This window comes from Apus apus, chromosome 11, assembly GCF_020740795.1.
Source record: "Apus apus isolate bApuApu2 chromosome 11, bApuApu2.pri.cur, whole genome shotgun sequence".
NCBI classification, from domain to species: domain Eukaryota; kingdom Metazoa; phylum Chordata; class Aves; order Apodiformes; family Apodidae; genus Apus; species Apus apus.
In genome coordinates, this window is record NC_067292.1 from 1,141,788 (window position 1) to 1,158,899 (window position 17,112).

The 17,112-nt window shown below is 65.5% G+C and overlaps 3 protein-coding genes across 9 annotated transcripts; 2 read left to right on the top strand and 1 right to left on the bottom strand.

The window, feature by feature from the left end:
* Positions 1-1,140: 1,140 nt before the first annotated feature.
* On the top strand, positions 1,141-6,625 carry LOC127389173 (cadherin-1-like). The gene is made up of 16 exons (XM_051629433.1): positions 1,141-1,261; positions 1,380-1,499; positions 1,584-1,739; positions 1,826-1,970; positions 2,098-2,270; positions 2,607-2,735; positions 2,849-3,034; positions 3,117-3,361; positions 3,448-3,590; positions 3,712-3,936; positions 4,175-4,390; positions 4,467-4,642; positions 4,722-4,811; positions 5,997-6,139; positions 6,249-6,384; positions 6,461-6,625. Exons 1-16 carry the CDS (start codon positions 1,217-1,219, stop codon positions 6,548-6,550), a joined length of 2,418 nt encoding a protein of 805 aa, XP_051485393.1. The 5' UTR covers positions 1,141-1,216; the 3' UTR covers positions 6,551-6,625.
* GAS8 (growth arrest specific 8) lies at positions 4,255-13,335 on the bottom strand. 3 transcript variants are annotated; one of them, XR_007890567.1, is made up of 12 exons: positions 13,315-13,335; positions 12,818-12,910; positions 11,917-12,114; positions 11,521-11,727; positions 11,105-11,159; positions 10,323-10,528; positions 9,835-10,002; positions 9,453-9,539; positions 8,381-8,590; positions 7,235-7,300; positions 6,647-6,954; positions 4,255-4,292 (listed from the first exon to the last, which is right to left on the bottom strand). XR_007890567.1 is itself a non-coding variant. In XM_051629434.1 (11 exons), exons 1-11 carry the CDS (start codon positions 13,315-13,317, stop codon positions 6,805-6,807), a joined length of 1,443 nt encoding a protein of 480 aa, XP_051485394.1. In that variant the 5' UTR covers positions 13,318-13,335; the 3' UTR covers positions 6,606-6,804. The 3 variants fall into 3 exon arrangements, 2 of the variants coding, with proteins under 2 accessions (XP_051485394.1, XP_051485396.1); XM_051629434.1 differs by lacking the exon at positions 4,255-4,292 and having other exon boundaries at positions 6,606-6,954; XM_051629436.1 differs by lacking the exons at positions 4,255-4,292; positions 9,835-10,002 and having other exon boundaries at positions 6,606-6,954.
* A 311-nt stretch (positions 13,336-13,646) lies between these two features.
* Positions 13,647-17,110, top strand: DBNDD1 (dysbindin domain containing 1). Of its 5 annotated transcripts, none has more exons than XM_051629138.1 (6): positions 13,647-13,757; positions 14,652-14,749; positions 15,447-15,587; positions 16,051-16,191; positions 16,335-16,531; positions 16,694-17,110. In XM_051629138.1, the coding sequence occupies exons 2-6, from the start codon at positions 14,701-14,703 to the stop codon at positions 16,877-16,879; spliced, it is 714 nt and encodes a 237-aa protein (XP_051485098.1). In that variant the 5' UTR covers positions 13,647-13,757; positions 14,652-14,700; the 3' UTR covers positions 16,880-17,110. The 5 variants fall into 5 exon arrangements, with proteins under 5 accessions (XP_051485098.1, XP_051485099.1, XP_051485101.1 ...); XM_051629139.1 differs by having other exon boundaries at positions 14,656-14,749; XM_051629141.1 differs by lacking the exon at positions 16,335-16,531.
* Positions 17,111-17,112: the final 2 nt, after the last annotated feature.

A 17,112-nucleotide genomic window follows, 5' to 3' on the forward strand; every position in this document is an offset into this window, starting at 1 on the left:
GGCGGCGAGCGCGGCAGTCGCTGGCAGTCGCGGGAGGAGGAGGAGGATGAAGAGCGGGCAGAGCCCGGAGCGCGGCCCCCGCATGGCCCGTCCGCTACCGCCGCTGCTCCTCTCAACGCCCGCCGCGCCCCGCCCCGCCCCGCCCCGCCCGCCGCAACGCGCCGCTCCAGGTGAGACGGCGGCCGCGCAGGTACCGCCCCGCTCCGCCGCGGAGAGCGGCCCCCTTTCCCCCCCAGCACCGCCCCGGCAGCCCCCAGTACCGCCCCTGCACCCCTCGGATCCTCCCGGGCAGCCCTCCCGGTGTCCCCGCCTCCCCCCGCCGCTGATTCCTGGTCCACCCCCCGGCATCCTCCGGCCTCTCTGGCACCTCCCTGGCCCTGGCCCTGGTGCCCCCGCATCCCCGGGCACTCCCCAGTACCCCCAAAATTCGCCTCCGGCAACCCCCGATCCCACCCGGCACCCCCCGGTACCCTCTGATCCCCCCTAGGCACCCTCTGGTGTCCCCCCCGGTACCCCTCGGCACACCCGGGCACCTTCCGGTCCCTGCCCGGTATCCTCGGGCACCCCCGTTCCTCTGTGTGGAACCCCCGGTGTCTCCGCCCCGCCCCCCCCCCCCCCCCGCCCCGCTGTTCCTCCCCCACTCCGCTACTTCTCTGCAGCCCCGAGGGCGCTGTCCGGGCATGCCGGTACCTCCGGACACCTTCCCGGTACAGCCTCCATGTGCCTCCGGTAGCTCCCGGGCACCCTGGTTCCCTGCCCCCATAGAACCATGGCCCCCTGCCCCAGCGGCTCCCCTGTCCCCACACCGGGGCTGAGCCCCTCCCAGTGCCAACTGTCCCCATGTCCGGGGCCGGGCTGTGGCTCTTGGGGACCCGCTGGGACACCCCCACCTGCCTGATGTGGGGCCACTCTCGGGAACCCCCCAGCCTGGAGACCGGGCACCCCCAGGCCCACACTGCTGGGGGGTCAGGGTGCTCACCCTCACCGGGGGGTTTCATGAGGCAACAGGCAAAGTGTTGCCCCCTCCCTGGCACCCAGGCCCCCCCCGTGGGTCCCTCCCAGGCGCCCTGAGGGCAGCAGTGCCCCCGCCTACCCGTGCGTGTTCCACCCATGGGCTGGCACGTGGCTTTCCCAGCAGGACAGGGCCAAGGGGTCACGGCCACCACAGGGAAAGTCTTCAGCTGGCGCACAGAGGAGCAGCCACGCGGCAGAAGCCATGACACCCTCCACCTTCACCCTCCTCCTCATCTTCCTATTCCTGGTAGGATGGTCCCAATGGGGCTGGGGGCTGCTGGACACCTGGGCGACACACAGGGGGACAATCTCCCCAAGCGCTCTGCCCCCCTGGTGGCCCACCAGCCCTGCTGTCTGTCCTGCAGGAGGTGCTGACTGTTCCCAAGCCCAGCCGTGGCCTCCGGCGGCAGAAGAGGGACTGGATCATTCCCCCCATCAACTGTCCTGAGAATGAGCGGGGGCCCTTCCCCAGGAAGGTGGTGCAGGTATGGCTCCGTGGGGATGGGGTGCAGGGACAGGGGATCCTTGGGCTGCCAGGACACCTGAACCCCTCTCTGCTTCCCCTCCAGATCAAATCCAACAAGGACAAGGAGACCAAGGTTTTCTACAGCATCACAGGGCAGGGGGCAGACACCCCCCCCGTGGGCATCTTCACCATCGAGCGGGAGACAGGGTGGCTGGAGGTGACGAAGCCACTGGACCGAGAGGAGAAAGATAAATATGTTGTGAGTGGGGGTCAAACATGTCATGAGTGGGGGTCTGGGACAGGATGGTCCCCAGTGCTGCACGGCGACTGATGGTGCCCTTGCAGCTCTTCTCCCACGCTGTGTCAGCCAACGGGCAGCCCGTGGAGGATCCCATGGAGATCATCATCACTGTGTTGGACCAGAATGACAACCGGCCTGTCTTCACCAAGCAAGTCTTCATTGGCTACATCGAGGAGAATGCCAAGCCGGGTGGGTGGGGCTGGCAGCTGGGGCCCCATGGCTGGGACCAGGCAGAGCCCTGAGCCAGAGCCACGACAGGGTTTCTGGTGGGGTTTGTCCCACCAGTGACACCTCTGCTGTGTGTCCCCGTGCCCAGGCACGTCCGTGATGACGGTGAACGCCACGGACGCAGACGACGCAATCAACGTGAACAACGGCATCATCGGCTACTCCATCCTGAGCGAGGAGCCCAAGAGTGCCCAGCAGATGTTCACCATCGACCCTGAGAAGGGCATCATCAGTGTCATTGGCACCGGGCTGGACCGGGAGGTGGGCACCCTGGGGGTGTCCTGGGGGACCACGCAGCAGCTCCACAGTGGGACGAGCCGTGGAGAGCTGGGGTGCTGGAGCTGTGGGGTCCAGTGGCTCAGGGACTTGTCATTGCTGGGTCACTGTTCCCTGCTCTGGGGGTCCATGGCCCCGAGCCCATCAGGAACAGCACTGGAGATGCTGCCAGGCCCCTTGGGGGCAGCAGGGACCTCGGCGAGTGTCTGTCAGCAGCCAGAGCCAGGGCTGGAGGAGGGTGGAAGAGCTGGCAGGGATGTCCCCTCAGGGGCACGTGCCAGGCCCCGTCCCAGCCCTGACCACAATGATTTTGGCTTGCAGACCACTCCCAACTACACGCTGATCATCCAGGCTGCGGACCAGGAGGGCACTGGCCTGACCAACACCGCCACCGCCATCGTGGAAGTCACCGATGCCAACGACAACCCCCCCATCTTCAACCCCACCTCGGTACCGAGTCGGCTCCCGGGAGCCGCTGCCCCTTCCCAGCCGTGGTGGCACGAGCCCCCACCCCGGGGTGCCCGGGACTGCCCATGTGACTGTCCCTGTCCCCTCTCTTGCAGTACGAGGGGTCAGTGAAGGAGAATGAGGCAGGGCTGGTGGTGACCCGGCTGCACGTGACAGACCAGGATGTGCCGGGCTCCCCTGCCTGGCAAGCCGTCTACCGCATCAAAAGTGGGGACCAGGACGGTGACTTCAGCATCTCCACTGACCCCAAAACCAACGATGGCATCCTGAAAACTGCCAAGGTGGGTCCTGCTGCCACACAGCCACCCTGGCTGTCCCTGCAGCAGCCCCAGCACTGCCCCGGCTCCTCTCTCCCTCCCCCAGGGCCTGGATTACGAGAGCAGGAGCCGGTACAACCTGGTGGTGACAGTGGAGAACGCTGTCCCCTTTGCCGTGCCCTTGGGGCTCTCCTCAGCCAGCGTCCTGGTGGTGGTCACAGATGAGAACGAAGCCCCCATCTTCGTGCCCCCAGTCAAGACAGCAGAGGTGATGGAGGACCTGCCGCTGGGCCACCAGGTCACCTCCTATACTGCGCAGGACCCCGACAGGGACCAGAGGCAGAAAATCACGTGAGTGGCAGAGGGGTTGGCAGAGGGGGCCATGCTGGGGAGCCCCGAGGCTGCACTGTGCCCCCCACTGACCCCTCCTTGCCCAGGTACCGCATGGGCAGCGACCCCGCGGGGTGGCTGGCCATCGACCCCGAGAACGGCATCGTCACGGTGGCCCAGCCGCTGGACCGGGAGGCGGCGCATGTCATCAACAGCACCTACAAGGCCATTGTCCTGGCCGTGGACAGCGGTGAGCAGCAGGGCTGTGGCTCAGGGGAAGGGGCTGCTGCCACTGCCCGTGTCCCGGCGGGGCTCCTGGGGCCAGGCCGGGACCCCTCCCCGAGTGTCCTGCTTAACCCCCCGCCCTGCAGGGCTTCCGGATGCCACCGGCACGGGGACGCTGCTCCTCCATCTCCTGGATGTGAACGACAACGCGCCCACGCTGGAGCCCCGGTCCTTTGAGATCTGCAGCCGGGAGCCCGAGGAGCAGATTCTGACCATTGTTGACAAGGACCTGCCCCCCAACACCTATCCCTTCCAGGCAGAGCTGGCCCTTGGCTCTGTCACCAACTGGACTGTCAGGGTGATCGGACAAGGTAGGTGCCACCTGGTCTGTCTCAGCCACCCACCTTTGGTGCGGGGTGGTGGGGGATGCTGAGCAAGGGCCTGATCCCAGCCCCCCTCAGCTCTGCATGCTCCCTCGAGTGCAGCCAGTGCCAGGCCCCGGGCTGGGGAACTGCCCCGTGGCAAAGCCCCACAGCAGTGCTGAGGGTGTCCCCAAATGGGGGAGCGGGGACCTGTGTCTGAGCCCAAACCGACCTCTCTGCACAAAAGACCAGGTGGTGCTGAAGCTGACGAAGGAGCTGGAGCCAGGGGAGTACAACGTCTTCCTGAAGCTGACGGACGCGCAGGGCAGGGCACAGGCGACACCGGTGAAGGTCCAAGTGTGCAACTGTGAAGGACCAGTCAAAAACTGTAATGTGAGCAACAACCCACCTGTCTTCACCCAAGCAGTTTTTCATGGCACCGTGCGGGAGGGAGCTGAGCCAGGTGAGACCGATGCTGCGGAGCAGGAAGCAGTGCCGGGGGCACAGGGCAGATGTCACCAATAACTTCCCCCTCCCAGGGACGCCAGTGCTGCGGGTGCTGGCCACCAGCACGGACAGCTCAGTGAACTCCAGCAACAGGGCAGTGGTCTATTCCATCCTGTGTCAGATGCCAGACCGGCCCCAGCCCCACATGTTTGCTGTCAACAGCAGCACCGGGATGATCTCTGTGGCTGCAAAGGGGCTGGCAGCACAGGTGAGCCCCAGCACAGCTCCCTGCCCAGCTCTTACTCCCTCTCCCCCCGGTTTGGTGTTAACACAGCCCCCTGCTGCAGGTGGTCCCTGAATACACCCTGGAGGTCCAGGCAGCCTACGCAGCCAGCTCTGGGCTGCGGGCCACAGCCAGAGCCACCATCAAAGTGCAGGTGAGGCACTGAGCCCGCCCCGTGCCCGCAGCAGGAGGACGGGCAGGGTTTGGCCGCGGTGATGCCACTGCCAGCTCCTGCAATCCCCACGTGCCCGGCCCTTGCAGTGCTGATGTGCTCCAGGCACTTTCCATGAGGGAGGTGAGGCTGGTATGGCCACTTCACCGCGGCTCCTCCTGGCCTGGCGCCACAGCATCCCACCAGGCTCTGGTCCCTGGGGCTGCGGTGCTGCTGCAGCGTGGGTGCCAGTGGGGCTCCCAGGTGCACCTCCCAGGGGGAAGCCACCTGGGCTGGCTTGGCCCAGTCAGGGAGGAGCACCCAGTCCTGCTACAGCCCTGCACGGGAGCAGAGGTGTCCAGCCTCGCCAGCTCCCTGGGGAGAAGCTGTGGTGCTGGGAAGGGTGATTGGGGATGGCATTTTGTGCCGTGTCACCAGCGGTGGGCCCCTGGCTGCGTGGGACAGAGGAGAGCCAGGTAAGCAGCCGGTTGCCCTCGCTTGCCGTTGTCCCTCTCCAGCGTCCCCACTTCAGCCAGCAGCTGAGGCCTGGAGCCAGTGCTGGGATGGCAGCCAGAGCTGGTCCTGCTCCAGGGAGGTGGCCAGGCCCTGCCTGGCTGGTAGCAGCCCCAGAGCAGTGGGATGCAGCCCTGGCTTGTGCCCCTGCCCCACTGGGCACAACCTGGGGGGTCCCAGAGGGGAAGGGTCCCAGCTGCCCCCAGCAGCGCTGCCCTTGACCTCGTGCTGGCAGCTCGCCCGGGGCAGCTCCAGCGCACGTCCAGGGTTAACATCTGCCTGCACGTGACACTGTGGGCAGGGAAGGCAACAGGGACGGGGCTGCCGGGACAGGGCTGTGTCCTCCCCGGGTTCAGGCCAGCCATTGCCGCTGTGCCGCAGGCCCCCGGGACGGGCGGGTGAGCAGGAAGCCAGCCCTCCATCCTACCGGAATGCCGGCAGCAGTGCCTGGGGTGTGCCGGGAAGGCTGAACCCTGCTGGGGGCAGAGCCCAGGCACCGCAGCCCCGGGGCTCGGGGAGCCGAGCCCTGGCACAGGAAGGACGTGGGCACCCATGTCTGGGGGTTGGGAGCACCAGGGGGCTGGGCTGCAGCACTCCTGGCTGTAGCACAAGTGTGGGGGGCGGCAGATGGTGGTGCCTGGATGTGTCCCAGCCCTGCTCCCTCCTCTGTCCCAGGCAGAAGGTATGAACGAGCCAGAGAACGGCTTCCTGACCAGCCACGTGCTGAACACGGCCACGGGGCTGCCGGCTGCCGGCGTGGCTGTCCAGCTGGCTCAGCTGGAGGGGCCGGGGCTGCGGTGGATGGAGCTGGCACAGAGGTAGGAGAGCTGGTAGGAGCTGGACAGGCAGACAATGCTGGTGCCTGTGTCTCCCAGCCTTGGCCCTGGGGGCAACCCTTGCTTCAGGGCTGGCTGCTCCTGCTGGCAGGTGGACAGGGGAGGACGGGCGCTGCGGACCCTTCCTGGCTCTGGGACAGGTCAAGGCTGGCACCTACAAGCTGCGCTTTGAGACGGGGGCATACTGGCAGGGCCTGGGGCAGGCCAGCTTCTACCCCTTCGCAGAGGTACGTGGGGGGAAGGGATTGTGGGGAGCAGGGGGAGCAACCAGGGCCTGGCTGAGCCCCCCCTGCTCTCTCCTAGGTTGTCTTCACCATTGCTGACCCAGCCCAGAAGCTGCACCTCCCACTGTTAATCAGCCCCTTCTCCTACACCACATACCGGGGCAGTTAGGGGACAGGCATGTCCCCCCCTGTGTCACTGGGGGCAAAATATGCCACTGACACCATTAAAGGCTTCAAACCAGCACTGTTAGTGTCTAAAAATCACCTTCTAGGGGGCTGCTCTGGAACAAAGACCCCCTGCAGAGAGGGGAGGAGAGGAAGGGTCCTGTGGGTCCTGCTGGGGGCTCCCTGGGATCTGTTGGATGGTGCAGAGCCCCAGGGGGGCACAGCCCCACTCCTGACCCAGCGTGGTCCTAGGTGCCATCAGGTGGGCGTCGCAACAAGTCCGGCAGGACCCTGCCCCAGCACCTGCCCCAGCATGGGGATCTCCAGGGGCTTGAAGCCCAGGTTGTCCAGGGGGATGCCGAAGGCTGTCAGCTTTGCCTCCATGGTCTGCAGCAGGTCGTTGTGGGCCTGCAAGAGAAGTGCCCCCGTGGTCAGCCCAAAACCCAGATCTGTCCCCTCTGTGCCTGGGCCCCCTGCATGGCAGGGCAGGGGGAGATGCCAACATGGGGGAAATGGGAAACTGCAGCCTGGGCTGGGTCCTACAGCTCAGCTGGGTGCTGCAAATTCCCTTCCCTCCACGCTGGGCATGACCTGGAAGCAGAAGGTCCCGTTTCCTTCTCCCACAAGCTGCAGCCTCCCCCATCAACCCCCAGCCCTGAGCTGGGATAGCCCCAGCCCCTCCCCTCACCTTGCAGACTCGGGCCAGCTCCCACTGCAGGTCCTTGACGGTGGCATTCTTGGAATCGAGCACATCCTGCAATAAAAGGAGGAGGGGGCGCTGGGCAGTGGGGACACGGTGCTCCCTTGTGCCACGGGCAGGAGCAGCGTGGCAGAGCACATGGAGGAGCTGGCACCGGGGCCTGGCTTGAGTGCAGCAGCTCCCAGCATGGCCTGGCAGGCGGCCACCACCCTTGTCCCCTCCGAGCCAGCGCTGCCAGGGACAGCCAGCCCCAAGCAGAGGGACGGGGACCTCCTGGACAGACAATGTAAGCGCCAGCACCGCCCTGCCTTTGTCAGCCCTGCTCCAAGGGGGACCCGCTGGCAGCACCTGCTCTGCTGCACCACCCCGCCGTCATGACACCAGGGGAATTACAGGGAGAGAGGCTCCCTGAGAAGGTGCTGGAGGCAGCTGAGCAAAGGAATTCCGGGAGTGCAGCAGCTGCGGCGGAGCCGGACGCCTTCCCAGGAATGTGCTTTCCTTCCTGCTGCTGTGGCACCTGCTCTAGGTGACACATCCACTGCCCCATCCCACAGCCCCAGCCCCTCGGCTGCTGCTGTGCCCGTCCCCAGGGCACCCTGGCAAAGGGGTGGCTGTGCCCTCACTGCCACCCACGGCAGAGGGGACAGGGGACAGCCTAGCGTGGGACGAGCAGGGCACTGGAGCGGTGGAACCCACATCCCCAGCGCCTCAACCCAGCCCAGACCAAGTGCCGCTTCTCCAGTTACGGCTGCAGGAATGTGGGTCTCCCAGACTCCCTGCATCCATATTTTTAGCAGGACAGCCGCCATGGTGCCCCTGGGAACCCAGCCCTGCTCAGTCAGGCAAGGCTCACCAGCTCTGCCACCTGGGGTGCAGAGGGAGCCGCTCGGCCCAGGGCCCTGCTCCTGGGACCAGGCCCCACCTGCGGGACCGATTGCTGCCAAACCCCAACACCCACACACTCTGCTCTCGAGGGAAAGCTGGAAGGCACCGTGCGTGGCCCAGGGAATGGTGGGAAGGAGTGATGTGGTGGCTCCAGCCCCATGGGATGGGGACTTGCAGGCTGCATTAGCCTTGGAGCAGCCTGTGCCCCCCTTGCCCAGGCTTGGCAGGGCCCCCGGCAGCACATGGTACCTTCAGCTTGTCTGAGACCAAGGAGAGGGCACCAGGGTCAAGGTTGGAGGCTGCGAGGACCTCGCCGAGCTCCATCTCCTTCTTCTCCAGGATGCTGAGGAGCCCTTTCATCTTGCGCTCCAGGAGCAGGTTCTTGAAGCCCGTTTTCTGCTGCACCTCCTGAATGGCTTTGGTGAATTTCTGGTAGAGCTCATCGCGCTCCTCCTGCACCTGCTCCCAGAGACAGGACACTGTCACCCCCACAGGGACCCCGGGCTGGCAGTAAACAGGCCCAGCAACTCTGGTTGTTCCTCCCGGCACCCGCAACCCACAGGGAAGGCAGGTGCTAGGGTGCAGCTTCCCTCCCTCCATGGCACCTCCTCAGCACTTCCTCCCCCCTCCAGGCATGGACACCCCAGCAGCAGAAGTGTCTCCCTGCAGCCATTTTCACCCTCAGAGGGGGCCCCACTGCACTCAGGGGTCTCTCTTCTCCTCCTAGCAGCTGGCAGGAGGCCCTGGCTCACAGTTAGTTAATAAGTGTCCTAATTAGGGCACAGTCTCTCCTCCACAGCCTATTTCTGAACACACTGAACACATTGCTGCCTTAATGATGGATTGTTAACGAGGCCTCAGATCAATGTTCATATTCCTGGGGATTTCTACGAATCACAGACAAGCTCCCTTCTGCCTCAACAGATTTATCTGGGTTAGTGGGGGGGAGGAGAGGCTGAGCCTGGGAGAACAGGACTGATCCCAAGCCACTCCCAGGAGCGGGGGGAAGTGGCCCCCCAGTGCTGGGAGCTGTGACGGGGCTGGTGGCCCATGATGATCTCTCCCCACAGCTCTGCCCCCGAGCCAGGCGGAGGGACCGCTGGAGCGTGTGGGATTGCTTTGCCAAGGACAAGGCCAGGCCTGTCTGCTGACCGTGGGAGAGGCCAAAGCTTTGCGGGAAACAGGAATTGCAGCAGGGCTCTGGATTAGAGCTTGGGAAAGCTCTGGGCTGAGCACAGGATCTGCTGCATCCCTATGCCCAGCCCTCAGTGGAGGGTACAGGGAGGGGAGTGGGATGCCCGGGCCCTCCTGCAGCCCTCACCTTCCTGAACCTCTGCTCCAGCACTTCGTGTTCCCATTGGAGATCCTTCAGTTCTTTCTGGGTGACTTTCAGACGGGCTTTTGTGTTCTGCAAGTGAGAAGGGACAGTTAAAGAGCACTGGGAGATGCAGGGAGCACACTCTGGCAAGGGAGGAGAGTGACCAGCAGAGACACAGGCAAGAAAAACCTGGCAGCCACCCCCAGCTCCCTCCCCTCTCTGCTGCTCTGGTTTCTCAAGCCCCTGGAGTCCCATCAGAGACTATACAAGCCCCCAGCTAAGCTGAAGGGACTCAAAGGGCTTTGCTCAGCGATCTGGCCAAGGCCAGCAGCTCCTCCAGGAATGAGCCAGGGCAATTCAGGGAAGGACAGGGCTGGCCACTCACTGTCAGGGCCATCTTGTCCTTGTCATAGTGGGCCAACTTCTTCTGCAGCTCAAACAGCTGCTCCCGGGCCTGTTGCAGGGGCTCTTTCAGCTGCTTGTTCTGAAGCATCATGTCTGACTTCTCCTTTTCCAGTTTATTCTCTCTCTGCTTCATCTCTTCTATCTGCTCCTATTTTTGGGAACATGGGTGCCGAGTCCTGGGGGCTGTCCCCCCACCCCAGACACCCCCCAGGCTGCTGACCCAGCAGGACACTTCCCCTGTGCTTTGACCATGCAAGGGTGTACAACCCAAAGGAGGGCAGCAGCATCCAGGCAGCCAAGATCTGGGTGGAATCACAGAATAGTTTTGGTAGGAAAAGACCTTTAAGATCAAGTCCAACCATTAACCCAGCACTGCCAAGTCCCCACTAAACCATGTCCTCAGCCCTCACAGAACTGCTCCCTTGGGGGAAGGGACACTGCCAGGCTGGTGGTGGGGACAGGCAGTACCTTCAGCAAGCTGATGAGGGACAGGTTTTTGAGGGTGATGTCATTGTAGTAGTTCTTCATGTCAGCGAAAGCCTTCTCGTGGTTCCTCATCAGCTCCTCGATCTGGGTGTTCTTCCTCTCCTCCATCTCGTGGAGCTCCGTCTTCCTCCGCAGGTCGAGCTCGTCCCGCAGCACTTGCATCTTCTTGGTGTACTTGGCCTCGGTCTCTGGGGGAGCACAGAGGGGGCTGGGTGACCTGGGGACCCTGCGCGTGCCACCGCGGTGGGACTCGAGGACAGGACGCTCGTTAGTGGCGTCACTGCAGCTGCCACCAGCCCTGGGAGCGCGGAGCCCAGAAATAGCATCCTTGGAAAGAGGGCATGGAAAAGCTCCAAGGCAGCCTGGGAGAACCTGAAACCTCCCCTGAGGAGGAGACGGGAGTGAGGACACTGCAAGGGCTCCCCTCAGGCACCCTCCTCACTCCAACTGCTTGATGCTGGGGGTCTGGCAGCCCCAGGGCACAGGAGAGAAAGAAGTGGGGGAAAACAGGGCAGGACTGGGGGGAAGACTGGGGGGAAGACTGGGGGGAAGACTGGGGGGAAGACTGGGGGGAAGACTGGGGGGAAGACTGGGGGGAAGACTGGGGGGAAGACTGGGGGGAAGACTGGGGGGAAGACTGGGGGGAAGACTGGGGGGAAGACTGGTCCCTTTCCACTGGAGGCTTTCCAGAGCCCCTGGCAGTGCAGCAGAGCCCAGAGGAGCCTTCTGCAGTGCACTGACGAGGGGATCTCCCACATCCTGACCTCTCACTTCTCTCTCGAAGTCGTTGCAGAGCTGGGTGATCTCCTCCTCCTGTTTCTGTTGGGGACAAGCAGCATGTGTTGGAGGCAGAACAAGCAAATCCTGAGCCAGCCACATCCCAAGGGATTCCATCCTGCTCCTGCCATGGCACTGAGCCCATGTTACCCATGCAAACAGTGGCTCTCCCAGCTCCCTGCTGTGAGAGGGGAGTTCACAGAAGCTGCCCCAGGAAGCCCCTCTCCCCATTCCTGTTCTTTCTACTACCTCCATGTCTGTCTGTTACCTGTGGGAACCCCCATCCCACCCACAGAGAGCCAGAGGCTCCTTGCTAACACACTGGGGCTCAGCCATCAGCTCCACCACCCTCCCCCTGGGGCAGAGGCACCTGCTAGGGGCTCTGGCCCAGCTGGGGACATACCAGGCACATGTTCTTCATTGCCAACTCGTTGGCCAGCTCCTGCTCCTTCAGCTCCACTTTCAAGGAGCGCACATCCTTCTGCAGCCCTGCCTCGTGGGCCCAGTGATCCTTCTGGGCCCACAGCATGGACAGATTGTCCTCTGCCTTCAGCTCTGTCAGGTTCTCCTGGTGTTCGTGCAACAGGTGCTTCACCTTCTGCTTGTAAATCTACAGAGAAAACACAGACGGGTGAAGGGCCTCAGCAGGAGACCCCCAGAGCTGGGATACTGGCTGAGATGCTCCTGGCTCACATCCCAGCCAGCTCCTTCTCCTCTTCCTGCTTCTCTGGAGAGCTGTCCGATGCTCACCCAGAGCTTAGGGCACCCATGACACCTCCCAACCTTCCCCCTCTCCCACCTTGATCTCCACTTGATGCCGCTCCTCCGCCTCCTCCATCTCGCGGTCCCTGTTCCGCAGCTCAGCTTTCTTCTCCTCCAGCTGCTGCCGGGTCACCTCCAAGAAGGTGCGGATCTTCTCACCCTCCAGCTTGAAAAAGTTCCTCTCTTCCCGTTCCCGCTCCAGCTCTTCCCGGAGACGCGCAACGTGCATCTCCAGCTGCCAGAACGAGGGGAAGAGCCAGGTCAGGGGGAGAGGCGGCCTCGGACAGACACCTCTGCGAGACACCAGGACAGACACAGCAGATGTCACAGGGATGGAGAAGCACAGGGGACACAAGGAGGAGCCCTGACCCACGGACAGTGTCCAGGACCAGACAGACCTCCTCTCAGACAGTTGCAGAGCCAGAAGGTCTCCCCCCTTTTCCCCAGGCTGGACACTCCCAGCTCTCTCAGCTGCTCCTGGTCAGACTTGAGCTCCAGCCCCTTCACCAGCTTCGTTGCCCTTCCCTGGACACATTCCAACCCCTCAACATCCTCTTGTGGTGAGGAGCCCAGAACTGACCCCAAGGTTTGAGGTCCCCTCATCAGTGCCCCGCACAGAGGGATGGTCCCTGTCCTGGTGCTGCTGGCCACACTAGTGCTGATACAAGCCAGGATGTTGCAGGTTACCTAGGCCACCTGGGTACACTCCTGGCAGTAAGACAAGAGAAGGGGAGGTGGGAAAAGGGGCTGCTCCTTCCAGGAACACTGAGAACCTCCCCCCACTCCAGCCTAGACAGGCATCAGGCAGTGACATGAACACCTGCTGCTTTTCTCTGTGACCCTCTGCCACCTGTTGTCCCCAGAGCCAGGTGCCAGGCAGGGGTCCCAAGCACGGTTCCCTAGTGGGGGGTGGGCTGGGAGGCGGGGGGATCGCTCACCTGCTCCTTGCTCATCTCCTCTGGGGCCACAACATCCACCACTGCCGAAGCTTTCTTCCCTTTCCCTTTTTTCCCATCTTTCTGTTTGGGCCCCTAAAGAAAGAAAGCAAAACAAGCGCAGTGTGAGACGGGCTGGGGTGCCTGGATAAAGCTGTGTCGGGAGAAGCCCCAGCACCCGCCCAGGCCACGGAGCACCCATCCCTGCTCTGATAGGGGGACGGGACGAGAAGGGGGACAGAGGTGCTGGGGTCCCCGGGAGGAGCCCATGAGCATCCAAGACCCCTCGGGACACCCGCAGTTGACGCGCAGCCGGTGCCAAGGGGCTCCTCCCGCCCCCAGGCCGGGCCGGGCTCTCGCAGCTCTCAGGTCTCCCCCGCCAAGAGCGGGCCGGGCCCCCCCACCCGGCCCTTCCCGCACCTTCCGGCCCCGAGAATCCTCCGCGAGCAGTCGCAGAGCCCCCCGCCGCCCCGGCCCGCCCGGCCCGGCCCCGCGCTCACCATGGCTGCTGCCGGGGTCGCCGCGGTCTCCAGGCAACGGCCGCGCAAATATCGCGAGAGTTAAGAGGCGGTTGGACACGCCCCTTAGCAACGCGGGGCGCCGCCTTAGCAACGGCGGCGGGGCCGGCTGCGGGTCGGGAGGGGGGCGGACCGGGCCGGGACCCCCGCGCTGTGCCCTGGCCCGACACCCCCCGCACACCCCCGGGCCGGGCGCTGCAGCCCGGTCCCCCGCACGTCCGCACCCCCGGGTCCTTCCCCGTACCCCCCGGTGTCCCCAGTCCCCCCGGGGCAGGAGGGGCCGGTCCCGGTGCCGCCCCCCCCCGGCCCCGCCCCCCGCCGCGGCGGGCAGGAGCGTGCGGGTTGCGGGCTGGCACCGGGCCCGCCCCGCCCAGCACCGGCACCGGGCCGGCCCATGGGGGCTCCGGGAGCGGCCGGTACCGCAGGTGAGGGGCGGGGGGCAGGGAACGGAGCGGCGCGTCCATCACCGCGGAACCGGGCCGGGCCCCGGGGGGGACAGGGGGGGCACGGGGAGGTGTCGGGAGGGTGCAAGGGGTGTGTGCGGGAAGGGGGGGCATGGAGGGTGTGTGCAAGGGGCGTTTGCGGGGGGTGGGAGGGCAAGGGGTGTGCCGGGGGGTGTGGAAGGGGACGCAAGGAGGTGCGGGGGGGGTGGGTGTGCAAGGGGGGGCGCCCGGGGGCTGCAGACGTGCACGGGGAGGGTAAGTGTGTGCCCGGGTGCGGGTACGTGGGGAGGGGGGTCATGGGATGGGGGTGCCTGCGGGACAGGGTGGGCAGCGCGGCTGGGTTTGGGTGAGGGGGTCTGCATGGGAGGGTGTGCGGAAAGAGTCTGGGGTGGGGGTCTGCGGGTGCGGGGGGGTGCCCAGGGGGTCTCCAGGTGCAAGGAGGTGCGAGGCCGCGGGCTGGGGTGCCTGGGGCGGGCAGGGAGGGAACCAGGCGGGAGGGTGGGTGCCAAGGTCGCCCCCCGTGTCGGTACCAGCGCGGGGGGTGGGGTTCTGGGCAGGGGGTTCTGACCGTGCCGGCGGAGCCGAGGGGACCCCGGTGTTGGGGGGGGGGGGGGGGCGGCAGCGGGGTCCCGTGTGGGGACACAGGGGGTGCCAGGTCCCTGAGCACGCATGTGCCCCGCACGCGGCAGCGCCGCTCTGCTGGCCCTGCCCTCCCGCGGCACCGGCACCTCCGGCGGGACGGTGCCCGTACCGGGCACCAGGGCCACCGCTGCCGGGGTGACCGGAGCCGGCGGCTGCCTGGCTCTGCGGGCTGACGTGAGTCAGCAGCGCGGCGGGTCGGGAGGGAGCCCTGATGCCGGCCCCGCTCCCTGCCAGGCAGCCGGTGAGCCCAGGCCCGCGGTGTGACCGGCGGTGCGGCGTGACCATGCAGGCGGAGGCCAGAGGGGATTTCGGCAGCAGGGACCAGCGCCCCGGTGAGGGGGGCTCAGGGGGCTGCCGGTGGCCGGGGAGGTCGTGCTCCATATGGTGACACTGTGGTGTCACCCACTGGGCTGGGCAGGGCATGGGGCAGGATGGCAGGAGCTGGCAGCTCCTGTGTCCCCCCGTGTCCCCGTTTCCTGGCGGGAGGGAGGGTGCTGGCAGTGCTGGGTGCCCTGTCCCACCTCGCAGCGTTGGAACGTGTCAGAGCCAGTGCCGAGTGCCTGGTGGCTCTGCTGACCACGAACACCCCCCATAACATCCCTCCCCCATCCCCGTGGGGGGATCTCTGTCCCCTGCCCTACTGCCACCATCGTGGGAGGGAGCAGGAGATGCCCAGCCCGTGGTGAGCCTGTCCCGGTGTCACCACACCCAGCAGCAAGGGGATGGCAGGGCCCGGTGGCACACGGTGCAGCCAGCTTTGTCCTGCCCCAGCACCGGCCGTGCCACCACCACGGGCCACGCCACGACCATGGGCTGTGTCACCGTGGCAGCAGCCACGGCCTCGCCGGCTCTTGTCGGGAGACAAACCAGCCCTTGTCTGGGCCCCGGCACAGGCCGGGCTTTTGTCTCGCTGACACAAAGGGGCTGTCGGGGCAGGGGGCCCGTCCCCCTGGGGGTCCTGCTGTCCCCATCCCCTGGGCTTGGGACACCCCCAGGGAGCTGCCATCACCGACGGTGCTGGTGTCACAGAGCTCGCCAAGGAGGTGGTGGCCCCGGAGCGCCCCACAGGGACCCCCCGCCATGGCCCGTCCCCACAGCCCCCTGCAGCCCCTGAGGAGCCGGGTGGCCTCGTCCCCAGCGCCAGCCTCCTGCAGGTCACCGAGCGCAGGCGTGAGTGTGGCCCAGCAGTGTCCCTGCCTCTCCCTGGGTGTCCCCTGCCAGCCCCTGGGGGTCCCCTGCCAGTCCCCAAGGTTCCCTAGGGTCCCTTGTCTGTCGCTGGCATCTCCTGCCAACCCCCACGGTCCCTCAAGTGCCCCCAGTGGTCCTTGCTTGTCCCCTGGTGTCCCCTACCAGCCCCTGGGGTCTCTGCCAGTCCCCAGGATCCCTGTAGTTCCCTGCCAGTCCCTGGAGTCCCCCACCAGCCCCTGGGGTCCTTGCCTGTCCCCAGCCAGCCCCCAGGGTCCCTACCTGTCCCTAGTGTCCCCTGCCTGTCCCCAGGGGTGCCCCCACCAACCCCCAACTGGCCATGGCCCTGCCAAGCCCCTCGTCCCCCCCTGCTACTGCCCTCCCATCCCAGTGTCCCCCATCCAGTCCCCAGCTCCCCTGTGTCCCTCGGCCCCCTGTGTCCCCCCAGAGCCCCTGAGCAGTGTCTCCTCGCTGGAGGTGCACTTTGACCTGCTGGACCTGACAGAGCTGACAGACATGTCAGACCAGGAGCTGGCCGAGGTCTTCGCCGACTCTGACGAGGAGAACGTGGCTGGAGAGGGTCCTGGTGGTGAGTCCGTGGGGACAGACCTCCCTCCCTCTGTCCATCTGTCTGTCCAGGAGCAGGCCCCAAGCTGTCTGCCCATCCCCAGTCTGTCCCGCCGTCCATCCATCCGCACAGGAGCAAGCCCTGAGCCCTCTGTCTGTCCCCAGTCTTTGTCCAGGAGGAGGCTCCAAGCTGTCACTCTGTCCCTGGTCTGTCCATCCATCCAGAAGCAGGCCCCAAGCCCTCTGTCTGTCTGGAAGTCTGTCCATCTGTCTGCCCATCTGGAGGCAGGCCTCAGCTGTCTGTCCCTGGTCTGTCCAGCTGTCTGTCTGGGAGCAAGCCCCGAGCCCTCTGTCCATCCATGGTCCGTCTGTCAGCTGGGCCCTCTGTCCTCTGTCTGTCTGTCTGCCACCACGCCCCAGGCCCTCTGTCTGTCCTGTCAGTCCCTAAGCAGGCCCTGAGCCCTGTGTCCATCCCATCTGTCCCTCTGTCCATCCATCAGAGAGCCCCTCTCTCCCTCCCACAGGGCTGCAGCCAGCACCGCGGGCCGGTTACCTCCGCTCTCCCTCCTGGACCCGAACGCGGGAACAAGGCCGGGACAAGAAACACCTCAATGATCCACCGCTGCCACCAGCACCCCCGGACCCCCCCTTCCTGCCCCCCGAGCGCCCACGGGACCCCTAGAGCCACCACCAGGAGGGGCAACTGGTAGCCTGGACGTGTGGGGAAATGGGGAGACTGGGGGGGGCTCCTGGTATCCGCCTGGTTCTCTCTGTATTCCGGTAAAACCAACCGACCACCCTCATGCCTCCTCCTGCCCGTCTCCATTGGGGGGCTTGGGGGGGACATGACACACACACACTCCCTGGTGATGCAGGCAACCGTCGCAATAGCAAGACAAGATTGTGCAAAAAGGCCTCATTAATGTCACTGACAGAGCCGGGG